This window comes from Trachemys scripta, chromosome 9 (assembly GCF_013100865.1).
Source record: "Trachemys scripta elegans isolate TJP31775 chromosome 9, CAS_Tse_1.0, whole genome shotgun sequence".
NCBI classification, from domain to species: Eukaryota; Metazoa; Chordata; order Testudines; family Emydidae; genus Trachemys; species Trachemys scripta.
Genome location: NC_048306.1, coordinates 71,677,955 through 71,698,677, shown reverse-complemented (window position 1 = coordinate 71,698,677; position 20,723 = coordinate 71,677,955). Strand labels below are relative to the sequence as shown.

The 20,723-nt window shown below is 41.9% G+C and overlaps 1 protein-coding gene across 1 annotated transcript in view; it reads right to left on the bottom strand.

Moving 5' to 3' along the window:
• Nucleotides 1-20,723, bottom strand: part of LOC117882777 (ras GTPase-activating protein 2-like) — a 44,622-nt gene that overhangs the window by 4,677 nt on the left and 19,222 nt on the right. Inside the window, exons 3-4 of the mRNA XM_034781553.1 lie at nt 15,744-15,847; nt 13,453-13,547 (exon numbers count right to left, since the gene is read on the bottom strand). Of these exons, the coding sequence (XP_034637444.1) occupies nt 13,453-13,547; nt 15,744-15,847 (199 nt within the window). The remainder of the gene's footprint in view (nt 1-13,452; nt 13,548-15,743; nt 15,848-20,723) is intronic.

Sequence of the window (20,723 nt, the reverse complement as noted above, 5' to 3'; positions counted from 1 at the left end):
TGGGGTGTCTAGGGTCTGCTTACTCAGACTTTAGAGGATGATGTACATTTCACAAGAAGAAGATACCTCCCAATTTACATAAAGTTACTTCAGAGTCTATGCTAGATTACTGACTGAAATGACTTAAGTTTTAATGTGCTATAAGAGAAGTTCAATTATATATATATCGACTTGACTCTCAATGGTACATACCACCCTCCTAAGACACAGCGATTTTTTAAAATTCTACCTTTACAAGTCTAAATTTAGGCACCCATTTGCCCTTTGACTAGGACATTTACTAGTAAGACAAGAAACTGAAACGGGCTGTAGTCCACGAAAGCTTATGCTCTAATAAATTTGTTAGTCTCTCAGGTGCCACGAGTACTCCTGTTCTTTTTCCTGCTTAAGGTAGTTGAATTTAGCCCTGGAGAGCTGGATTGTGTCCCTGCCTGTACTACAAAATTTCTTTGTGATGCTAGGCAAGTCATGTGAAAAAAAAAGTTTTTCACAGGTGATGACTAACTGCGTGTCCTTCATTTTCTGGGTAAACCATTTTAGACTCGAGTCTGATTTGCAGAAGTGGTGAGCATTCACAGCTACCACTGAAGTCAACAGGAGTTGTGTTCTGGATGTATAAAATGCTATACAGTAAGAACTCAAAAAAATTTGGGGGAGGGATAGCTCAGTGGTTTGTGCATTGGCCTGCTAAACCCAGGGTTGTGAGTTCAATTCCTGAGGGGGCCACTTAGGGAATCTGGGGCAAAATCAGTACTTGGTCCTGCTAGTGAAGGCAGGGGGCTGTACTTGATGACCTTTCAAGGTCCCTTCCAGTTTTAGGAGATGGGATATCTCCATTAGTTTATTTTATTTATTTAATTTAATTGGATCCTAGGCATCTCCAATTGGACACCCAAAAAATTAGTGCATACTTTTGACTTCAATCTCTCTGTGCCTCAGCTCCCCAGTTGTAAAATGGGGATAATACTCAAACTCACATGGGTGTGAGTGAAAATTAATGAATGTTTGTGAAGCACTCAGATTCTATAGTAGCAGAACCACAGAAATATTCATGAGGAAATTAGTAAGTCTGCCTTTAGAGTACTGTTTGGATGATGTGCAGTAAATAAGGCCTGGAGCCACATAATGAATCATCAGGATAAACACAACTTCTACCAATTCTCTAAGAGCTATCCATCATTGGCTCTGAATGATGCAGAGGTCCTGTGGAAAAAATAATGTGATTCTGTAATTAGACTGTATCAGTGACTATACATAAAGGGGCCAAAAATCAAATGTTTCACAGGCAACCTTAAATTTGGCATTTTCTAATCCTAAGTGCATAATTTTGTGATAACATTCCTTTAGTGTATTTATGTAATTTACTACATTTTCTAGGAAAGCAAACTAGAACACACAAATTCCATAATGTGGAATCATACTGACTACCCATGTGGGTCATTGAAAGGATAAGACCTTTCAGATCTACAGCAAGGACCTCTACCACTTGAACTAGTGGAGTAATTGATAATTGTAAGAGGTTGTTATCCTCTAATGTAGATAAGCCACTTTGACAGTGTGTTTCACAGCTATTTGTTGGCAGCAGAGACAAAGTGAGAGACTCAAGAAACCTGGGTTCAATTCCCAATTATTGAAGAGAATGTTCTTTAGTGGTTATAAACTTTTCTGCCTTTCTCCCTTCCTCTGCTCCTGCCTACTCCTTCCCAATCCTTAACTAACTAAATAAATAAAATAAATTAATGTAGATATCCTATCTTCTAGAACTGGAAGGGACCTTGAAAGGTCATCGAGTCCAGCCCCCTGCCTTCACTAACAGGAACAAGTACCAATTTTGCCCCAGATCCTTAGGTGGCCCCCTCAAGGATTGAACTCTCAACCCTGGGTTTAGCAGGCCAATGCTCAAACCACTGAGCTATCCCTCCTTACTCCACAGTCCTCCTTGTGCTGCTTCTGACCCCCCTGCCTCTGTGTCAGGCTGCTTCTTCCTCCTCCACATTATCTGGGAGCCAAAAGTGAGGGGAAAGTGTCAGTGCTTTAAGTTCAGAAAAAACAATTGCAAGGGAAGTCCTGTTTTACCCCTTGCAGCCCAGGGAAGGAGCATGTCCAGAGAGCTTTGAAGAATTTAGCTCTAACAAGTTTCTACTTGGCAAGTGTGAACGGTTATTTTAATAGGCTCAAAACTTGGCCAAATGAGGGCTGATTTTTACAGGGATGGCAAAAGGCACTTCCCTGTTAAGGCTGCACTCCTGCCATTTCAAATCCCTGATACAAAGCATGGAGGTGCTAGAGCTTTGAGGAAACTCTTGCAAGCATTTAACAAAAACCACCAGGGACAAAATAAGCAATTCCCCCCAATCTCATGATTGGAAACAGCTGAACCATTTTAGCCGAAACTCTGAAAAAATAATTCAGCCTATAAAGTTTCAACCCTAACAACTAAAGGAAACTGAAAACAGTCTTATAGAAAGTGTTGGGCAACCATAATTATAACCATCACTACCAGTTCTGCCTATAACAGATAAGCGGATGCAATACATGCACACACAGAGGAAATGGAGATGATATTGGTCAGCATGATACACAGTGGCAGCAAATGATATTTTATTAAAATTTTGTGACACCATATTGAGCAGCTGACGAATTGTCAGATCAGCTGCACATCACATCACTCCTCCTCCCTCTCCAACTACAGAGAAAGGTAGCATCCTATCCCTCTTTAAAGGAGGGGGCACCACTTTTCTTTCCCAGTGGTGAGAAGCAAGCATCTGCTCCTTGTTACTTTTCCCACACACCCCACCCAAACCAGCTTGTCCCCGGCAGGGTCTTTTACGGGAACTTTCTCAGCAGTTCAGTTTCCCAGTTTGGGGTGGGAGTGGTTGTTACTATCCTGCCACCAGAGGAAGACCCAGCTGCTCCCCATCAATGAGTCCATTCTACTGTAAGCTCTGAAATGTTTGATACTTCTGAAACAGTGAGGAAGTTCGTCATCTCCTAGACTTTTCCAGGTCTAGTTGTGCACCAGGCATCTTCAACATTCACAGTGCATGTCATATATTCCCTTCCCTTTATATTATGTTCCAGTTTACATAAAAATGAACCAGCTACCCACTACATGCTAGTCACTTATCCAACTGTTAATTCTCCTCCAATTCACACTTTTGAGTAAGGCACAATTGCTCTCCTTTTTACTCTTGTACAGAGAAGACCTGTCCGCTGCACTGGTTCAAGTCACAGTTTATACCAGCACACCACATATACACTAGGGTTTGCACCAGCGCAGCTAAACAGGCCTAGTGATCTCTCCACTTTTGAAAGCACACAAACTTCTCACGAGTTATTTAAAATAATAAATAAATAAATAAATAAAAGAGCTCAAGCTTGGCAAAGCAGAATATAAACGGTTCTCAATTTTTATGTTGAAATTATTAACGAGACAATAACTGGTTCTTTTAACATAGTCCATTAACAGGTTTATCTAAAGACTTACGGTGATTAAATATGTATAAGTTTAGATTACCTAAAAGTTTGCTAAAAGATTCTATGGTGAGACACCACAAGTAAAGATGCATAAAGAACGGACTGCTCTGAAGAATTTGAGGAGTGGGTGGAAAGATACAAGATTGATTTTTACTAACTGAAACAAGCTACAACTTGACCTATAAAACACTACTACTGTTGCTGCCCTATAATGACAATAAAACCCTTAGCTGAGCTTTTCCATACTTACATCAAAACAGGTATACGTCAGAAAAAATGAAACGTTTATGTTCTAAATCCTTTGGGGCAAAGGCTGTTTTCTGCTGTGTACATCAATGGACAAATAGGAGAAGGAGAGGAGAGGTGGAGACTTAGAAGTTTCTTTCATAAGGAAGTTTCAACGGCAACTATTTTGGGATCACTGCCAAATATTTTGTAAACTGTTAATGTATTTGTCATTCAGTGCATGTAGTAAGAAAATATTTGTTGAGCCTTGTGTAAGCACAGAAATTATGTCAAACAGATTTACAGGATGAAACAATGAGATATTAAAGACAATGCCAGTAATCTTAGAAAGAGCTCTTGAATGCCCAGTTAAGAACCATCATTTATAGTGTTATTGTAACATTGTTAGGTTAAAGCTATCTGCAAACATTTTTATTACATATCCCCTGATTACTGATACAAGGGACTACACAACTTATGTGAAGTTTTTTTGTTTTAAAACCATAGTGAATGGCTTACGGAACAAGCTAGTTAAGCAAACCGTAACTGGCTTAGTGGAAAACTTTGATTCAGAACCATACTAGCTGTATCCATACACCTACCTGCAGCTAACAAGATTTTATAGAATCACAGAAATGTAGGACTGAAAGGGACCATTAGAGGTCATCTATTCCAGCCCCCAGAACCAAGTATACCTAGAACTTCTTGTTAAAAACCTTTAAGGATGGGGATTCCAAAGTCTCCTTGGTAACCTATTCCAGTGCGTAAATATTTACAGTTGGAAAGTCTCCCCCCCCCCCCCCCCCCCCAATATCTAACCTAAATCTTCCTTGCTACAGGAAGGAAGGTTTACTTCTTGTCCTACTTTCAGTTGACATGGAAAACAGTTGATCACTGCCCTCTTTATAATAGCCCTTAACATATCTGAAGACTTAGGTTCCCCTTCAGTCTTTTTTTCTCAAGGCCAAATTCCCCATTTGTTTTTAAACCTTTCTTTATAGGTTAAGTTTTCTAAGCCTTTTTACCACTTTTAGTGCTCTCCTGTGCTGAGCAGAGTGCAACAAATTACCTCTCATGTCTTGTCAAGAACAAAATCATGCCAGATCAACTTAATTTACTTTTCTTGAAAAATTACTTGGCTTGTGAATAGGGGGGAAAATTGTAGACATGATATATCTTGATTTTAGTAAGGCTAATATACAGTCCCAGACAACATGCTCATAAGCAAACTAGGGAAATGTGGTCTAGGTAAAATTACTATAAGGTGGGTGCAAAGCTGTTAAACTTTACTCAAAAAGAGTCATTATCAATGGTTCACTATCAAACTGGGAAGACTTATCTACTGGAGTCATACACGTGTCTGTCCTGGGTTTGGTACTATTCAATATGTTCATTAATGAGTTGTATAATGGAGTGGAAAGTAAGCTTAAAATTTGTAGATGATAAACTGGGAAGGGTTGCAAGCATTTTGGAAGACAAGAAGGGAGTGAGAAACAAACAATGGGATCTGGGGTATTCTGTCCTTGACAAGGCAGTCAGACTGCTTGGGATTTCCATATTGCCTTGAAGAATCTGCTGTGGAAGAAAACTGAGGATAGGGAGGTTTCCTCCTGGGGTTTCTTCCCCTTGTTTTGGGATTGTCAAGCTACCTAGGCAGAAGAGTGGATCTCTCTGGAGAGACTGAGTGTGGAATTGTTTCCTTTTAGGAAGAAATGTATATTTCCAATTATTTCAAAGTGGCCCTTGAATCTTTGATCCTGTGGCGTTTCTCATCTGGTTTTTTTGGCAAAAGAACATAGGATACTCGAAGGAGAGATCCTCAATTGTCTGCTGGACCTCCTGTGGTAGACCTGACAATTGAAGCCAGGAACATCTGCACATAAATTACTGCAGATGCCATAGCTCTGGCTGCCCAATCTGCCACATTTAAGGCAGCTGGCAGAGGCTCTAGCCACCAGTTTGCCTTCTTCTAAGACAGTCTGAAATTCCTGCCCAACATCCTCTGGCAGCTTGTCTGAGAACGTCATTACATGTTCCAGAAGGAGAAGTCATATCTGGCCAGTAAGACTTGCTTGTTAGAGATACAACACTGTAGGCCTGCTTTTGAATAAATATTTCTACTGAAAAGGTCAAGTCTCTTTGCATCTTTGTCCTTCAAGGTAGAAGGCAGTCCCTGATTCACTCCTTCATTTACTGCAGAGACAAAGGAACCTGGCAACGGATCGTAATAAAAATGGTCATAGCCTTGAAAGGACATGGTACCTTCTCTCGGTTCTCTTGGCTGTCAGAGGCAGAGAGGATGGTGTTGCTAAAGGAACTTGTAGGCTCCAGAATAGCCTCCTGACAGAGAGCCATTCTAAAAGGGCCTTTGGAATCCAGCATGTCCATGATACTGTGTGAACTTTCCTGGACTACCTCAACAGGGATATCAAGAGAGGCAGTACTCTCTTTAAAAGGTCTTGGTAAGCCCTGTAGTCATCTTGGACCAGCGAGGTAACTTTGGGCTACAGTCTCATCAGGTGATGACAATGATGAATGTAAAAGAGGCTGAGGCTGATCCTCCTGCAGTGTACTTGGTAGAAATTCCAAAGGTTGCAGGCCTTGAGGATTTTGCTCCGTACTGAGGTTTGGTACCAACGACATCCTCCTGGTATCTGGTAGGGATCTAAAAAGTTGAGGAACTGGAAACAGGAGGTATTCACCATGGGTTTCAATAGGGCCATGGGTATGGCATAGGACCCCCACAATCACGAGTGCTCCGAGATATTCTCTTTCATGTCGTCTCCGGACATGCAGTCCCTAACAGTAACGAAACTGTCTCAGTGAAGAAGGGGAATGCTGTCACCTCTCTCAAGAGGGAGGGGCGTAAGAGCCTACCTCAGACTCTGAGAAAGAGCCTGAGTCCACTGTCCAGAGAGGTGCTGTATCAGGGGATATCAAGGTAGGTTTACCCTAGACTGCAACAGTAGAGAAAACACCAGATGGTCTGATACTTTATCACCCTACAGTACCAAGCCACTAGACTGAAGTAAGCCCATAGCTGGCATCTGTGCATGCATTGATACCAGGCGAGCTGTCTCCTATACCACTGGTAACTCCCCCATCAAAGGCAGATTAGGTCTCGCATTGCTGCACACGCCTCTGAAATGGTTAGTACCAACAGATCTTATTGCTGATCTTGTTGCACAGAAGTAGTTGGCACCATGGCGGGGGTCAGTACAGATGGCTCCAGCTCCAGAACTGGGGCCAAGGACCCCTGATATGAAGAGGTTGGTAGCAGGGAGCATCTCATGCCAGAGGACCCCTTCCCCGCCCCTTCTGGACGCTTATTGTTGGATGACACCAGGGACCTAGATTGTCTAGTGGACCTAAATCTCAGCTCCTTGGATAAATCCAACCTCTTGTGTTTCTTCTTTGACATCAGGGAAGGGGACTGGTGCCAGTGTTCCAAGGCAATATCTGGAGGGGCACTCCGCACTGATGCTGAAGCGGTCAATGTATTTCCCAAGCAGGAAGGGTGAACACAGGGCAGGATGTTATGCAGCCTCGCTTCTCTGCCTTTCAGTGCTTATAGTTTCTGCAAGTTTGGCAGCAGTCCCTAACGTAGTCCTAATTTTAAAGGAAGTGGGACAAGATTCCCTCAACAGCACAGATATTTTGCAGCTGGCAAAAGGCTTGAATCTTGGAAACCAAGGCATAACCTGGTACCAGGAGTCAGCAACCCATAACAAAAGGGAACGGACACTCCAATAAAATAACTTATGTCAATCTAAAAACTAACAAGTACCAACTATTTATAGAAAGATAGGATAAAGTTCCATGTAATGAGAGAAAGCTTGCTGAAGCAAGCTAACACGCTCCTACCTCTAATAACTGCTGGGGCTTCGGACAAGGCAGCGAAGGGCACATGCACTGCCCTGATGGAGATTTTTCACTTAGCATAGTGCTGAACTCTGGTGCACTGGGAGTACACATAACTGAAGTGGAATGTACATGTATAATCAAAGAACTCCTCTAATGTGTAATCTTGCTAACAGCCTGTGTCCTCTCCCTCCCCTCGTAAATTCTTTAAAGGAAAAATATGCATGACAGTTAAACTGTTAGCTCTTTATGGATGTGACGGTTAATTTACCTAACATGCATATCAGAGACACTAAGCACACAAGTATAAAATGATCTGAACATGGTCAGAAATACTAGAGAACATCCATAGAGTTAAAGCAAAAACCTCAAGACACACAATGCTACTTATCAGCTCAAAAAAAAAAAAGCAGTAAGTAAAACACACACCTTTCAACATGCTTGGAAAGTGTTCTGGGGCTCCAAGACAAGTTATGTAATATTCTTATATGCATTATGGCATGTATTAAAAATAGTCCTATGTTTATTTCAGAGTCACTGTACACACACTTCCTCATCAAGTTGGGGAGATTCCATCTCACAGTGGCAGCTTCTCTCCAAATTTTCAACTATACTTAAGAAAATAAGAATGTTCACACTATCAGATCAAAGGTCTATCTAGCCCAGTATCCTGTCTTCTGACAGTGGGCAACGACAGGTGCTTCAGAGGGAATGAACAAAACCATCAAGTGATTCATCTCTTGTCGCCCATTCCCAGCTTCTGGCAAACAGAAGCTAAGAACACCATCCCTTCCTATCCTGGCTAATAACCATTGATGGATCTATCCTTCATGAATTTATCTAGCTCTTTTTTGAATCCTATTAGAGTCCAATGCAAATTCACATCACTGGCTTATTCCAGCTTCTCAGCATATTTCAAGTCTCCTTTAGCTCAAATTCTAACCTTTTTCCTTACTGTCCCCTACACTTTGCTTCCACAGTAGCCAGAATGTCATCCACTGTAACATGGAAATATTTGTGAGTGGACAAACCTAAACCACCAGAATCTGGTTAGCTTGGGGATTCCCACTACTTGACACTATCAGAAGACATGAGTATCATTTTAAGAGTTCAAGGTCATCTTTTCTTGGCAACAGGGGTATGCAGGCTAGAGGTATGGGTTTGCTCCCACAAAGAGGATCCTCAGAATAGATGTGCAGCCAATCATTTTTCTGTAGCGCTATACAGTAGATTTTCAGAGTTATAAATACTGTCACAGCCCTATGCTCTGTCATGGCGTCCGGATGGCCAATTGTCGGTCAGAAGGTCACATCGGTGTCATGTGCAGCGCCTTGGTGTCGTGTGACCATTCTCGAACCTTCTGCCTGGTCAATTGTAGGTCACATTGGTACCGTGTGCTACAATTCCAGTGTGCCGTGTGCATAAGCCTAGTGTGCCGTGTGCAGTGCCTGTTACGTAGGGGGCACCAGCTCGGAGCCTGGTTGGTGTAGGAGCGGGGAACCAATTAGATGCTAGCACATGCAAGGGTCTTCGAACAAAACTATGTCTCTGGTCTAAATCAGCAGGAGTGTCCGCGTGTTAGCTGAAAGGCCTGATCACCCTTTCAGCCAGGATCTCTTCTGGATTTAGCTAGCTCGTGTCGTGTAATTTCAGGTTCCATCTCCTCATGTCCTTGGTGTCTGTACTGCTGGTCAGCTGCGCCTGGAGTGTGGTATGCATGTATTGATTTTTGTAGATATTCTGTTGGTTAGGCCCTTTTTCTTTATTACTTGGTACAAAATCTCTTGTACAGTAAATAGAGGGCAAATTGTTACAGTTTATTCAGTTTTGTATGCTTGTTCTGGTTTTTGGTAAATAGTTGGTTGTAGATTCCTTGTTAAATGTATATAGCTTGTTTTATATTACTGCTCTGGTGATATTTCTGGTTGGTTACTTGTTTGAATTTGTATTGTTGGTTGGTAAAAGTGCTCCTCCCAAGTCCAAGTTGTGATTTTTTCCCCCATTAATAAACGGCCACCTGTTTTTGAATTGCAATCTGCCTCTGTCTCAGTTTCCCTCCTTCCACTTGATCCTCATTCGAACTTGTATTGGTCTTGGACAAATACCTGAGGAATGGAGGTTGTTCATAACTCTGAAATGTTCTTAACTCTGAACAAAACATTAGTTTTTTCAAAAGTTTACAACTGAACATTCACCGAATACAGCTTTGGAGCTTTAATATGCATACGAAAAATGCTGCTTTCCCTTTATTTATTGATTTTTAGTAGTTTAGGTTTAAACACAGTACTGTACTGGCTTTTTGTCTCTGCTGCTGACTGATTGCATACTTCCGGTTCTAAACGAGGTGTGTGACAGATTGGTCATTTCATAACTCTGGTGTTCGTAACGGAGGTTCTTCTGTACATCCAAGCCAGGCTTGCAAACCGACTTGGGGCATGTGTTCAAACTTCCCTTTCTCCAGGAGATCTAAGCACTGTATGTGAAGGCTAGTGAATTTCATTCAGAAGCACAATGTTTCAGTTGCGCTGCATTCCAGCAAATTTGTTTCTGAGTGAGGGTACGGGAAGAACCTAAGAACATTTTTATAATACTACTTCCCATCTGCAGAACTCTGACAAGGTAAAAATCTGGACCCTTCCTAATGTCTTTGACACTTGACTCTCAGTACATGCAAGACGGTTGAGACTATGAATTGTGTAGCAGGGGCCATTCCCACTTCATCCAAAATACAGCCATTCAAATTAGTTAAATAGAGATAGTAAAGAAAAAATAATTAAAACTTTGAAATTGTTTCCATTTCACAGTGCTCACAATGGGGCAACAAGTTGTTGGGGTTTTTTTCAAATTTTTGAAGATGCAGGTTAGTGTGATGTTCCCCCCCGCCCCTTTGGCCACTGATAGCAGTAAATGAGCAATGTATCCTGGTTTCCTCCACCCCAACACACTTTATTCCCTTCTGTTTTCATTTTCCCTTTTTCCATTGTAACTTTTCAAAGTGTTTCCACCTTTTTAAAAAAAGTTTTTCACTTTTTAAAGTAGAAAAAAAAAAAAAAAAAAAAAAAAAAAAAAAAATCACTAAAAAAATTAAGGGGAAAAAAAAAAAAAAAAAAAAAAAAGGAAAAATTCTGAAAAGGTTAGTGACCAAAAACTGGGGAAAAATGCTGCTTATATTTTTAAATTGCTCATCAAAATGACATTTTCCCTTATGAAAATGTACTTTAACAAGTAATTTCCTCAGATGAAAAATTCTGAGCAGTTCTAAGTCAGTCATGTTCTTAACGTTAACTGAAAAGGAATCAGAGGCCTGATATCAGTTCAGAAACTCCGTAAATAATTGTCAGTTAGGGGTACTTTTTCACCAGTGTAGTTATACCAGTATACAAAAACACCTTTATATCAGAATAACCGGATCCATATTACAGAAGGTTGTACTGTTTTAATTATACTGGTATAGTACAGTTTTTGTCTGTAGACAAGCCCTAAAATTAGAAGAAAATTTAAATGGTAACTAAAGCAAACTTGCAAATGTGTTTCAAGACTAACTTGGACTGTCCACCACACTTTTAATGTGTGGGCTAAAACCAAAGCCTTAATAGTTCAAAACCCAAGATAGATATTGCCTTTATTTTTATGAGCTTTTACCTTCCTGTGCTCCAAACTGCCACTGTGGCCCAAATAGCATAAAGCTATTGGAACCACAGGTTTGCCGATAGGTCTACTGTCTCTATCTTAACAGCATCACCTAGCTTCTTGCCTTAGAGAAGTCTTATTAACCCCTCTGAGGGCAAATTTAAGAACTTTTTACTTCATAAAGACATTTGCTATGCATTACCATGTGGTTCACTTCTCTGATTTATCTTTCTACTGAATATTTATCAGGATTCAGTGATATTTCCAATTCTAGTTTATATTCAATATTTTTGAGCTGTTCTAGAAATTGTCAAAATTTGCTGAAATACTGTGATGTTTTGCATAGTTATTTTCCACTTATCTAAAAACCATGTGGCAAACAATGCATGCCCCACAGAAATGGTAAAATGCACAGCTGGTAGTGTAGTGCAAAAGAAATCAAGATAATTTTTTTCTTACTAACAAGCTTAAGTACTTCATGGCTCCATCTAGTTTTTCTGCATCTGCAAATGTATACCAGAACACAGAACATCTCTATAGTTAATTAGAATTAGCATTTCTATTGCTGACATTTCCTAAATAGGTGTTAACGTTATATTAGTGATGGCCAACATTTTGCCTCTGTATGAAATTTAGGTTATTCATCAGGCATATGGTAAGCACAGCTTCACTAAATTAATAAAGGTAGAAGAGAAAAAAAAAAAAAAGCCCAAGAGCAAAAAAGTGTATCCTGAATACACCAAAGGAACATATGCTACTTCAGTGCTATGTCATCCAGCTGCACTCAGAATTAGGGATGGGAATCAGGTGGAAAACAGCAGAGAACAGATGGCTAAGTGCATAGTCTGAAGAGTGGATGGTATAGAAAAAAAAAGCGGCATTTACAAGCCGCTTTTGGAAAAAGTGAACATTTCCTGCATTGTTATTTGAGAGAGCAAAGTTCGCTATTTTTCTGTATCTAGAACACTATACACTAAAGTTGTTTATGAACAGCTTCATATTTGCCTAATACATGTAGAGTATACAGCTAAAAGCAAGCTACTGTTCCATGTATTTCTTTGCAAATAAGAATCAAGTGCGATACCCACTTAAACCAAAGGAGGAATGACATTTCCACATTTTGAATGGCTTTCTGGGAGAAGGGTATGGTTGATTAGCACTCACATGGTACTTGGGGGGGGGGGGGGGGCGGCAGAATGAAACACTAAATTAAGCAATGTTTTGATTTGTTCTAATAGTATACGATATTAATTCAGACGTTTCTTTGCACAAAGACAGATTTTTCCAACAAGTTTGGGCACACAACTCTGTGCCTACCTGCATGCCCAGGTAATGTAATTCTACATGTGTAAAATTACAATGCACAAGTGGATAATTCTGGGCATTAACATGTCTACCCTATTTGAAAATCTCACCCATAGATCCCCCTTTTACAGAAAGTTTAATCCTCCTGACCAGATTAACTGAAGGATTGTGGGTCCTGCCCTTGTGTAAATTTGAGAAAAATCGTACTAAGTTTTTTTAATACATAAAAATAACCACAGCAGCAATATTCTAAAGGAGGTTCTCAAGAGGCTCCTGGTGAATGTTCTCCATCAAACTGAAAGGATGACTAATGCAATTTACCTGCTTACAGTAGAATTCAACTCATCTCTAGGTGCTGCTAAGACAACGCTGCCAGCAGAACATAACTTTTAGGCTCAAGAAGAGAAAAAATATTTTTGGAATGTACCCAGTGTCAGGTATTTAAAAAACATTCCACAGGAAGGCCAGAATACTCCACCCCGGAGGTCCTTCAAACACCATTTCAAATTACATATATCTAACACTGTGCTATACTACCAAGACACTTAAATGGAAAAAACAAAACAAGTTTGTATATTTCCCAGTTCTTCACCCCTCCTCTCTGCAAGCACGTGCCTTTTGCACAATGTTTTTAAGTCAATATATATTTGTAATGTAAAGAAATACACTCTCTTTTTCTGGTACACATACACACACGCAGTTACTATAATTTTCCTACCAAGATTGCTCTCTCAGTCATGTTACTTCTTGAAAAGCTGTCATGAGAAACAATACAACATATCCATTTTAGAAATGCATGGATATTACTATTAGAAATGAAGCAGGCACTTAAAGTTACAGAAATCACCCAGGTGCTCCCCAAATCTGTAATTCCTAAAAATACTTATCTTACTGCAATTAGAACTTTTACCATGTATGTAACATTTTTTCTTTAATTTTGACATTAATAGTTACCTGGACCTCTGAATTAGAATCAACAGGCTGAAGCAAAAACCATGTCTCTTTGCTGGTATATTTGCATAAGTCCTCTTTTTTGATTGCTACCTTTCCTACAGAAAAAAAAAAGTGTGATAATGTAAGAAACTGACTTTCCCATGGAAGCATTAGATATTGCTTTTAATAAGAGACAACTTCAATTTAAAATCTAATCTTTAAAAAATTCAAGTTGTTTAACACTAAGACACAAAAAGTGGCAAATGTACTATAATTTTTAAAATTCTTTGCTCTCCTTTGATGCTGTACGAAACACCCAAACAAATAAGGGAAATTACCCATGTAGGGAAAACAGTGAAAAAGGAGTATACAAAAACAGTAAACAAACTGGAGGAAGAAGTATCTCTTTAATTGCACTCATTACCTTGGATGTGACAAGTAACAATACTAGGTAAAATTAAACTTCTGCTTGAAAACAAGTTAATATGTCCCTTTAATGTTTAAGAGAACAATAAAGGTGCTGAAGAATGTTTAAAAAATAGAAAATTAAAGGTAGATCGCTTTTTCAAATAGCAATTCAGTGCAAAAGCGATTATACCAAATTATCTGGCACAAAGTATTTCCTTCCTCAGTTCAAGTAATGTGAAGTAACTATTTCCACTGAACACTTAACTAGAGTTTTTAGAAGAACTATTTATCCAGAGTCTTCACAAAAGCAGCGGCAAAAGGGCAATTATACAGTGAAAACAGTTCATTTCCTTTCATTTTATCAGGTAAGCCTACTCATGTAAAACATTTTGCAGCATATGTACCTTTTAGCCATTTCATGACAAAACTAAAATGTCTTAGGAAGTCTTCAGCAAATTTAAAAAAAACACAAACCACACAGTACTTCCACTACATATTTCCAAATACAAACAATGATCCAAATATTTTGTTGGCATGGAGTTGCAGAAACCAAAGGGCAAATTACATTTTTTATTAAATGCACTGAATATGGTGAGTAATTATATTAAGTTGTTCTATCACCATCCAAAAGGGCCAAGTTAGAATAGGACAAGATTAAGCAGACTCCTGTACCCAACATAGAATAGTATTGTATTTTAATTAATTTTAAACTGTGTGCGGAGATAAAATTGTCTGTACAACGCCCCCCCCCAAAAAACAAAAACCCCACACTGCACTTTTAGACCATGGGTGGGCAAACTATTTGGCCCGAGGGCCACATCTGGGAATAAAAATCGTATGGCGGGCCACAAATGCTCACAAAATTGGGGTTGGGGTGTGGGAGGGGGTGTGGGCTCTCGGGGGGGGGGGGGGGCAGAAATGAGGAGTTCTGGGGGTCAGAGGGGGCTCAGGGTTGGGACCGAGAGGTTCGGAGGGCAGGATGAGGATCAGGGCTGGGACGGGCTGAGGAGTTTGGGGTGTAGGAGGGTTCTCTGGGCTGGGAACGAGTGGTTGGGGTGCGGAAAGGGGTACAGGCTCTGGCTGGGGGTGTGAGCTCTGGGGTGGGGCTAGAGATGAGATTTTTTTTTTTTGCCCCAGATCCCTAAATGGCCCCCCTTAAAGGACTAAACTCACCTGGGTTTAGCAGGCCACTGCTCAAACCAGTGAGCTATCCCTCCTTCCCAGGATTGGTCCTGCTTTGAGCAGGAGGTTGGACTAGATGACCTCCTGAGGTCCCTTCCAACCCTGATATTTTATAATTCTACGGATTCTATGAGTGGTTTGGGGTGCAGGAGGGTGCTCTGGGCTGGAATTGAGGGGGTTGGAAGGCAGGAGGGGGAATCAGGGCTGGGGTAGGAGGTTGGGGCATGGGGGGAGGCTCCAGGAGTGCAGGCTCAGGGCAGCACTTACCTCAAGCGGCTCCCAGAAGCAATGGCATGTCCCTTCTCTGGCTCCTACGCAGAGGCACAACCAGGCAGCTCTACATGCTGCCCTGTCTGCAGGCACTGCCCCTGAAGCTCCCATTGGCTGTGGTTCCCGGCCAATAGGAGCTGCAGGGGCGGTGCTTGGGGCGGGAGCAGCATGTAGAGTGGAGCCCCCTGGCTGCCTCTACATGTAGGAGCCAGAGGGTGGCCATGCTGCTGCTTTCAGGAGCCACATGGAACAGTCCCCGACCCTGCTTCCCCGCTAGAGAGGGGCAAGCCCCAGACCCTGCTCCCCACTGGGCGCTCAAGGGCCAAATTAAAATGGCTGGAGGGCCAGGTCTGGCCTGCAGGCCGTAGTTTGCCCATCCCTGCTTTAGACTAGAGACATCTTTTACACAATTTCAACAGTAAAGGTTATTTTCAGAATATACTAGTTCTTACCTATACGCAGGTCTCTTTGTAAAACACTCTTATCATAAATATAGAAGGACAAACACTGGAATGTTCTTGGAATCTCAAAGTAAAACTCTTCACCAAAGAAAGGACTGGGGGAAAAAAAAAAAAAAAAAAGAGGGGGAAAAGTAACTGTAAATAGCAACATATTTTGTTGTAGAATTTATAGAAGATAACATCTGCTAAAATGTGGCGAGTTAACTTTTAACCCAGATGTAATGTTGCACAAAAAATTAAGTTACATGCAGGAGAGATTTTTCTCTTCCCCAGAATTCAAGAATCCCATTTTCCAAAATGTTCGCATTATGAAGGGAAATCTCACTCCTTCCCAGTTCCCTGTCCCAGTTCACCAAATAACTTTGAGGTGCTCCAGAGTTTTTATGTTTTGTTTACTCATTTGCTTCTGTGTCCACAATATTCTAGTGATATATTATACTAGTAACTACTGAGACAGATGTTCAGGTCTATGATGACAAAGATTCAAGTGTTAAAACAAAGCCATTTGTAAATTTAAGTGATTAAAAGAAATTAAGTCAAGCACTAAAATTTCAGAGGAATTATTTCTGTTCTTTCAACATATTTATTCACCTCTTTCCAGAAAAGAAAGCCTGTACCCTAAAAGACTTATTTCTAAAAAAATGGAACCCAGATTTCTTCAAACTTGTGTAGCTGATCCCTATGGCAGAACGTGATCCTTTCCTTGTCTGCTAGATCAGAACGTCATTGTTCTGTTCTGTGCCCCGATTTACTTTTCCAACTCTCAGAAACCACGAACCCCACGTACTGATAAGCCCAAATTCACAGGTAAATATCCTAATATGTAGTTCTTGACTGATTTTTGAAGGTTCCAAAGATCACCTTAATTCTAGTGTCAACTTCTTTCCAGAGATGTTTAACCAGAGGACATTTCCACAACATAAATTTATATTAGTTGTTACTGCTACAGTAGGACCTCAATTTGGACAAGTGCCTGTGAGACATATTTAATGATGTATCAAGCAAATAAAGTAGTATCATCATGTAATTAATATATTTTCTTTGAAAGCTGTCATTTAGGTTTAATTATCATCTGTAAAATAATCAGTAAAATATACTGAAGTACTGTTTGTAAAATTAACAATATGACTTTAATACACCATTTACTATCATCTATGCCAGAGGCTGCGGGCCACATCCGGCCTGCAGGACTGTTCTCCCCGGTCCCTGAGCTCGTGGCCTGGGAGGCTAGCCTCCGGCCCCTCCCCTGCTGTTCCCCCTCCCCCAGAGCCTCAGCTCACTGTGCCACTAGCGTAATACTCTGGGTGGCGAGCTCCTGGGGCAGCGCAGCTGCAGAGCCTGGCCTGACCCGGTGCTCTATGCTGCATGGTGTGTGGCTGGTTCCAGCCGGGTGGTGTGGCTGCCTCTCATGGTGCAGCAGCACCGCCAGCTACCGGTGCTCCAGGCAGCACGGTAAGGGGGCAGGGAGCGGGGGAGGGTGGTTAGGTAGAGGGCAGGGGAGTTCGGGGGTTGGTCAGAGGGTGGAGAACAGGAAGGAGGGGGAGGGTTGGATGGGGCAGCTGGGGGCAGTCAGGGGTGGGGGTTCCGGGGGTGGTCAGGGAGAAGGGGTGGTTGGATGGGGCAGGGGTCCTGGGAGAGGGGCATCAGGAAGGAGGGAGAGGGTTGGATGGAGCAGCAGGGAGCAGTTAGGGGCGAGGGGGGTCCGGGAGCAGCTGGGTGAATGGGGCAGAGATCCAGTGGGGGGCCCAATCAGGGGCGAGAAGCAGGGGCAGGCGGATAGGGGGTGGGGGCTGGGCCACGCCTGCCTGTTTGGGGAGGCACAGCCTCCCCTAACCGGCCCTCCATACAATTTCTGAAACCCGATGTGGCCCTCCGGCCAAAACTTTTGCCCGCCCCGATCTATGCTGAGAATTGGGAAGAATTAGGTCAATTAATAAATACTAGTACAACACAGAACGGCAAGTTTGCCTTTTTCTGATTTAATTTGGTATTCTAAATTAGCATAGCAATAAGGCACAATACGCATTAGTACATTATTGGGGCAAGCTTCAAGAGTGTAGACTTTTTACCTAAAGCTTCACACCATGCACCAATAGTCTAACAACATACATCCCACTTTAGCTCATTTGCTGCTAGAACATAGCTTGTTTTATGGCATTTCATAGATTTGTACAGACTACAAATAGACACCAAAAAAGACTCCACTGAAACAGTAACCATCTTAACCTTTAGGGAAGTTTTTCCATTTTATGAATACAAGTTGTGTGTTGGAGAAATACTCAGTGGGTATCCAAGATCCTAAGTTCTTTCTCAAGAAAAAAATTAAATGAAAATTATATTACAATGTTATACATCAATAAGATTTAAGTGCCAATTACTATTAATCTAGTTAAGAGTCATTTGGTTTCAGTACCATTATGAATTTAAGTGTGTGTCTGTGTACACACAAACACACACACTTTTATATGAATTTTATGGATATTGTTGTGATGGAGTGTTCAGATGGGCCAATTTACCTATTGGGCTGCAAGCTGGGAAAATTAAGGCTGAGAGGAAATCCCTAATTAGAGGAAGCTCACCTGTGTACGAACAGGCAGGGCTTCTATAAAGCCATTGAGTGAGAGAGGGGCTGCAGTGACTCCCTGGGAGAAGGGAGGAGTGTTTGGGGCTACCAAGACAAGTAGCCTGCAGTTGCTCCCTGGGAGGGAATAGTAAGGTTGGCAAACCCAGAAATGGGAAGGGTGCGGGATGGTAAGGAAAGGGCTCAGGGAAAGGTAGTAAGGTCTAGAAGGGAACAAATGTTGGCTGCTGATTAGAAGGTCCCTCAGCCAGAAGAGAGAGCGGGGCCAGGTTCCCCTGCCAGCTACCGAGGAAGTGGCACTCTGAAGCAGTGAAGGGAAAAGACTGCCTGGGATGAGAAGACAGACTTTGGTATCCCAGAAGGGGAAAATGCATACAGTGACCTGGCTGTAGGGCTGAAACATGAAGAGTAGTAATTCATGGACCAAGAAAGGGGCTGCAGACAGAGAGACCGAGTACAAGAGCAGGAAGGGGAGTTGACCTTGCGACACTAATCCCCAGAATGAGCAGGAGGTGTCATCCAGCAGTGAGTAGAGTGCTCCTTCACAACTGTACTATGGAACTAATGGGTCTCATTAATGTAGTTCTATTAAGAGGTTAAAAAGGAGAACTCTCTTTTTACTAAAGAGATACTTACAAGATTCGGATACCACCATATAAATGTTCTTATAAAATTTAACATAGAAAAGCTCTGTTTTTAAGTGCACTGAATCTGTAAAGGTTTTGACATGGCCAATACAGCTGAACTCGTACAGTTCCAGTGGACTTAAAGAATGGCTATAAACCTTTATTGTATACGTGTATATATAAACAAATAGAAATGTGCACATTCACTATGTTTCAACATTGGTGACAAGATTTCAGAAGCTTATTTCCAGTGTATATAGCAACTAGGAGAACTTTACCTAGGCCTGGTCTACTCTATAAAATTAGGTCAACGTAAGCTGCCTTAGGTCGACCTAATTGTGCATGTGTCTACACTTAAATGTGTCTCCCATCAATGTAAGCTCTCCATTATGCTGACAAAGTAACCCCATCTCTGAGCGGCGTTGAGCCATGGTGGATATATGGAGGTCGATGAAGTGCAAACGTAGGGTTGACAGAGGTAACACCATGCCTAATAGTCCTCCAGCAGTTGTCCCACAATGCCTCACACTGACTGTTCTGGTCACAATTGTGACCTTGACTGCCAGGGGTCACAGAGACCAGAAGGTGCCTCCCCCCCTTTAAAGCTCTGCAAAATTTTTGAAGTGCCTTTTTGTGATTATACAGCTTGGCAAGCACACCTAGCAATTCTCCATTGTTGTGCACAAATGCCCAGTTGACACACTCCAGATGCACTGCAGGTTGGGGTAGACAGGAGATATTGGATCTCCTGGGCCTGTCTGAAGAGGCTATGCAACAACTACAGAACAAACAGATATCCACAGAAATGCAGAAATCTATGAGCAAACTGCACAAGAGATGCAGGAGAAGGGATATGACAGGGATCATCATGGCACCACCATGTGAAAGCAAAGGAACTGTGGCAGCATTCCAGAAGGCCAGTAAAGCCAACAGTTGATCAAGTGCCAAGTTGCAGATCTGCCATTTTTCAAAGAACTACATGCCATATTGGCAGAAAGCCTGCATGTGGTTGTGGATACCTCCAAGAAGCCTAAGTCACAGGCCCCTGATGTGAACAGCAAAGAAGAGGCAGTGGGACATGCGACTGAGGGGAGAGGAAAACCCAGCCATGCCATGAATCAGGACCTATTTGAGACTCCACTGCAGTTCAGGTCAGCCCCAGCAGTATGCACACTTCTTGTCATCCCAAGCCCGCATTACAATGCAAACCCACCAGTCAGGGTTCGTGTCTCGGGCCCAGAAGCAGTGATCCACTGTTCATGGGTGCTCCATGAATGCCATCAATAATCATGAATTAGTCCTCGCTTTGTCTCACAGCAATCTGACCTCCAGGAAATTGTCATGTTCCCCGTGGCTCTTCTTGCAGCTCTCCAAATACCGGACAATCATGTGTCCTATGCTTGCAATACTCAGGACAAGAGTGCAGCGCTGTGCAAGCTCCATGCTTCTGTAAGAAATGGCAAAGGGTGACAAGTCCTTTGCAGGTTTGCAGAATTTTCTAAATACACGTGAAAATTATGGGATAGAGAGGTATTATGGGGTGGAGAAAGCTGCATGATGGGAACTTGACCCCATTGTCCTAGTCACCTCTACACGACTTGTTTCTGCCCCACCATGCATTGCCAAAAGAGGATGCTGCATGGTGGCAAGTTTTACACTAGGATATCAACTCATAGTGTACTACACTGTGCACCAAAACAAACTACTGGTGAGTATGCAGCGTGCTGATGAAAGAAGCCAAGTAGGTATGCACACAAGTGATAT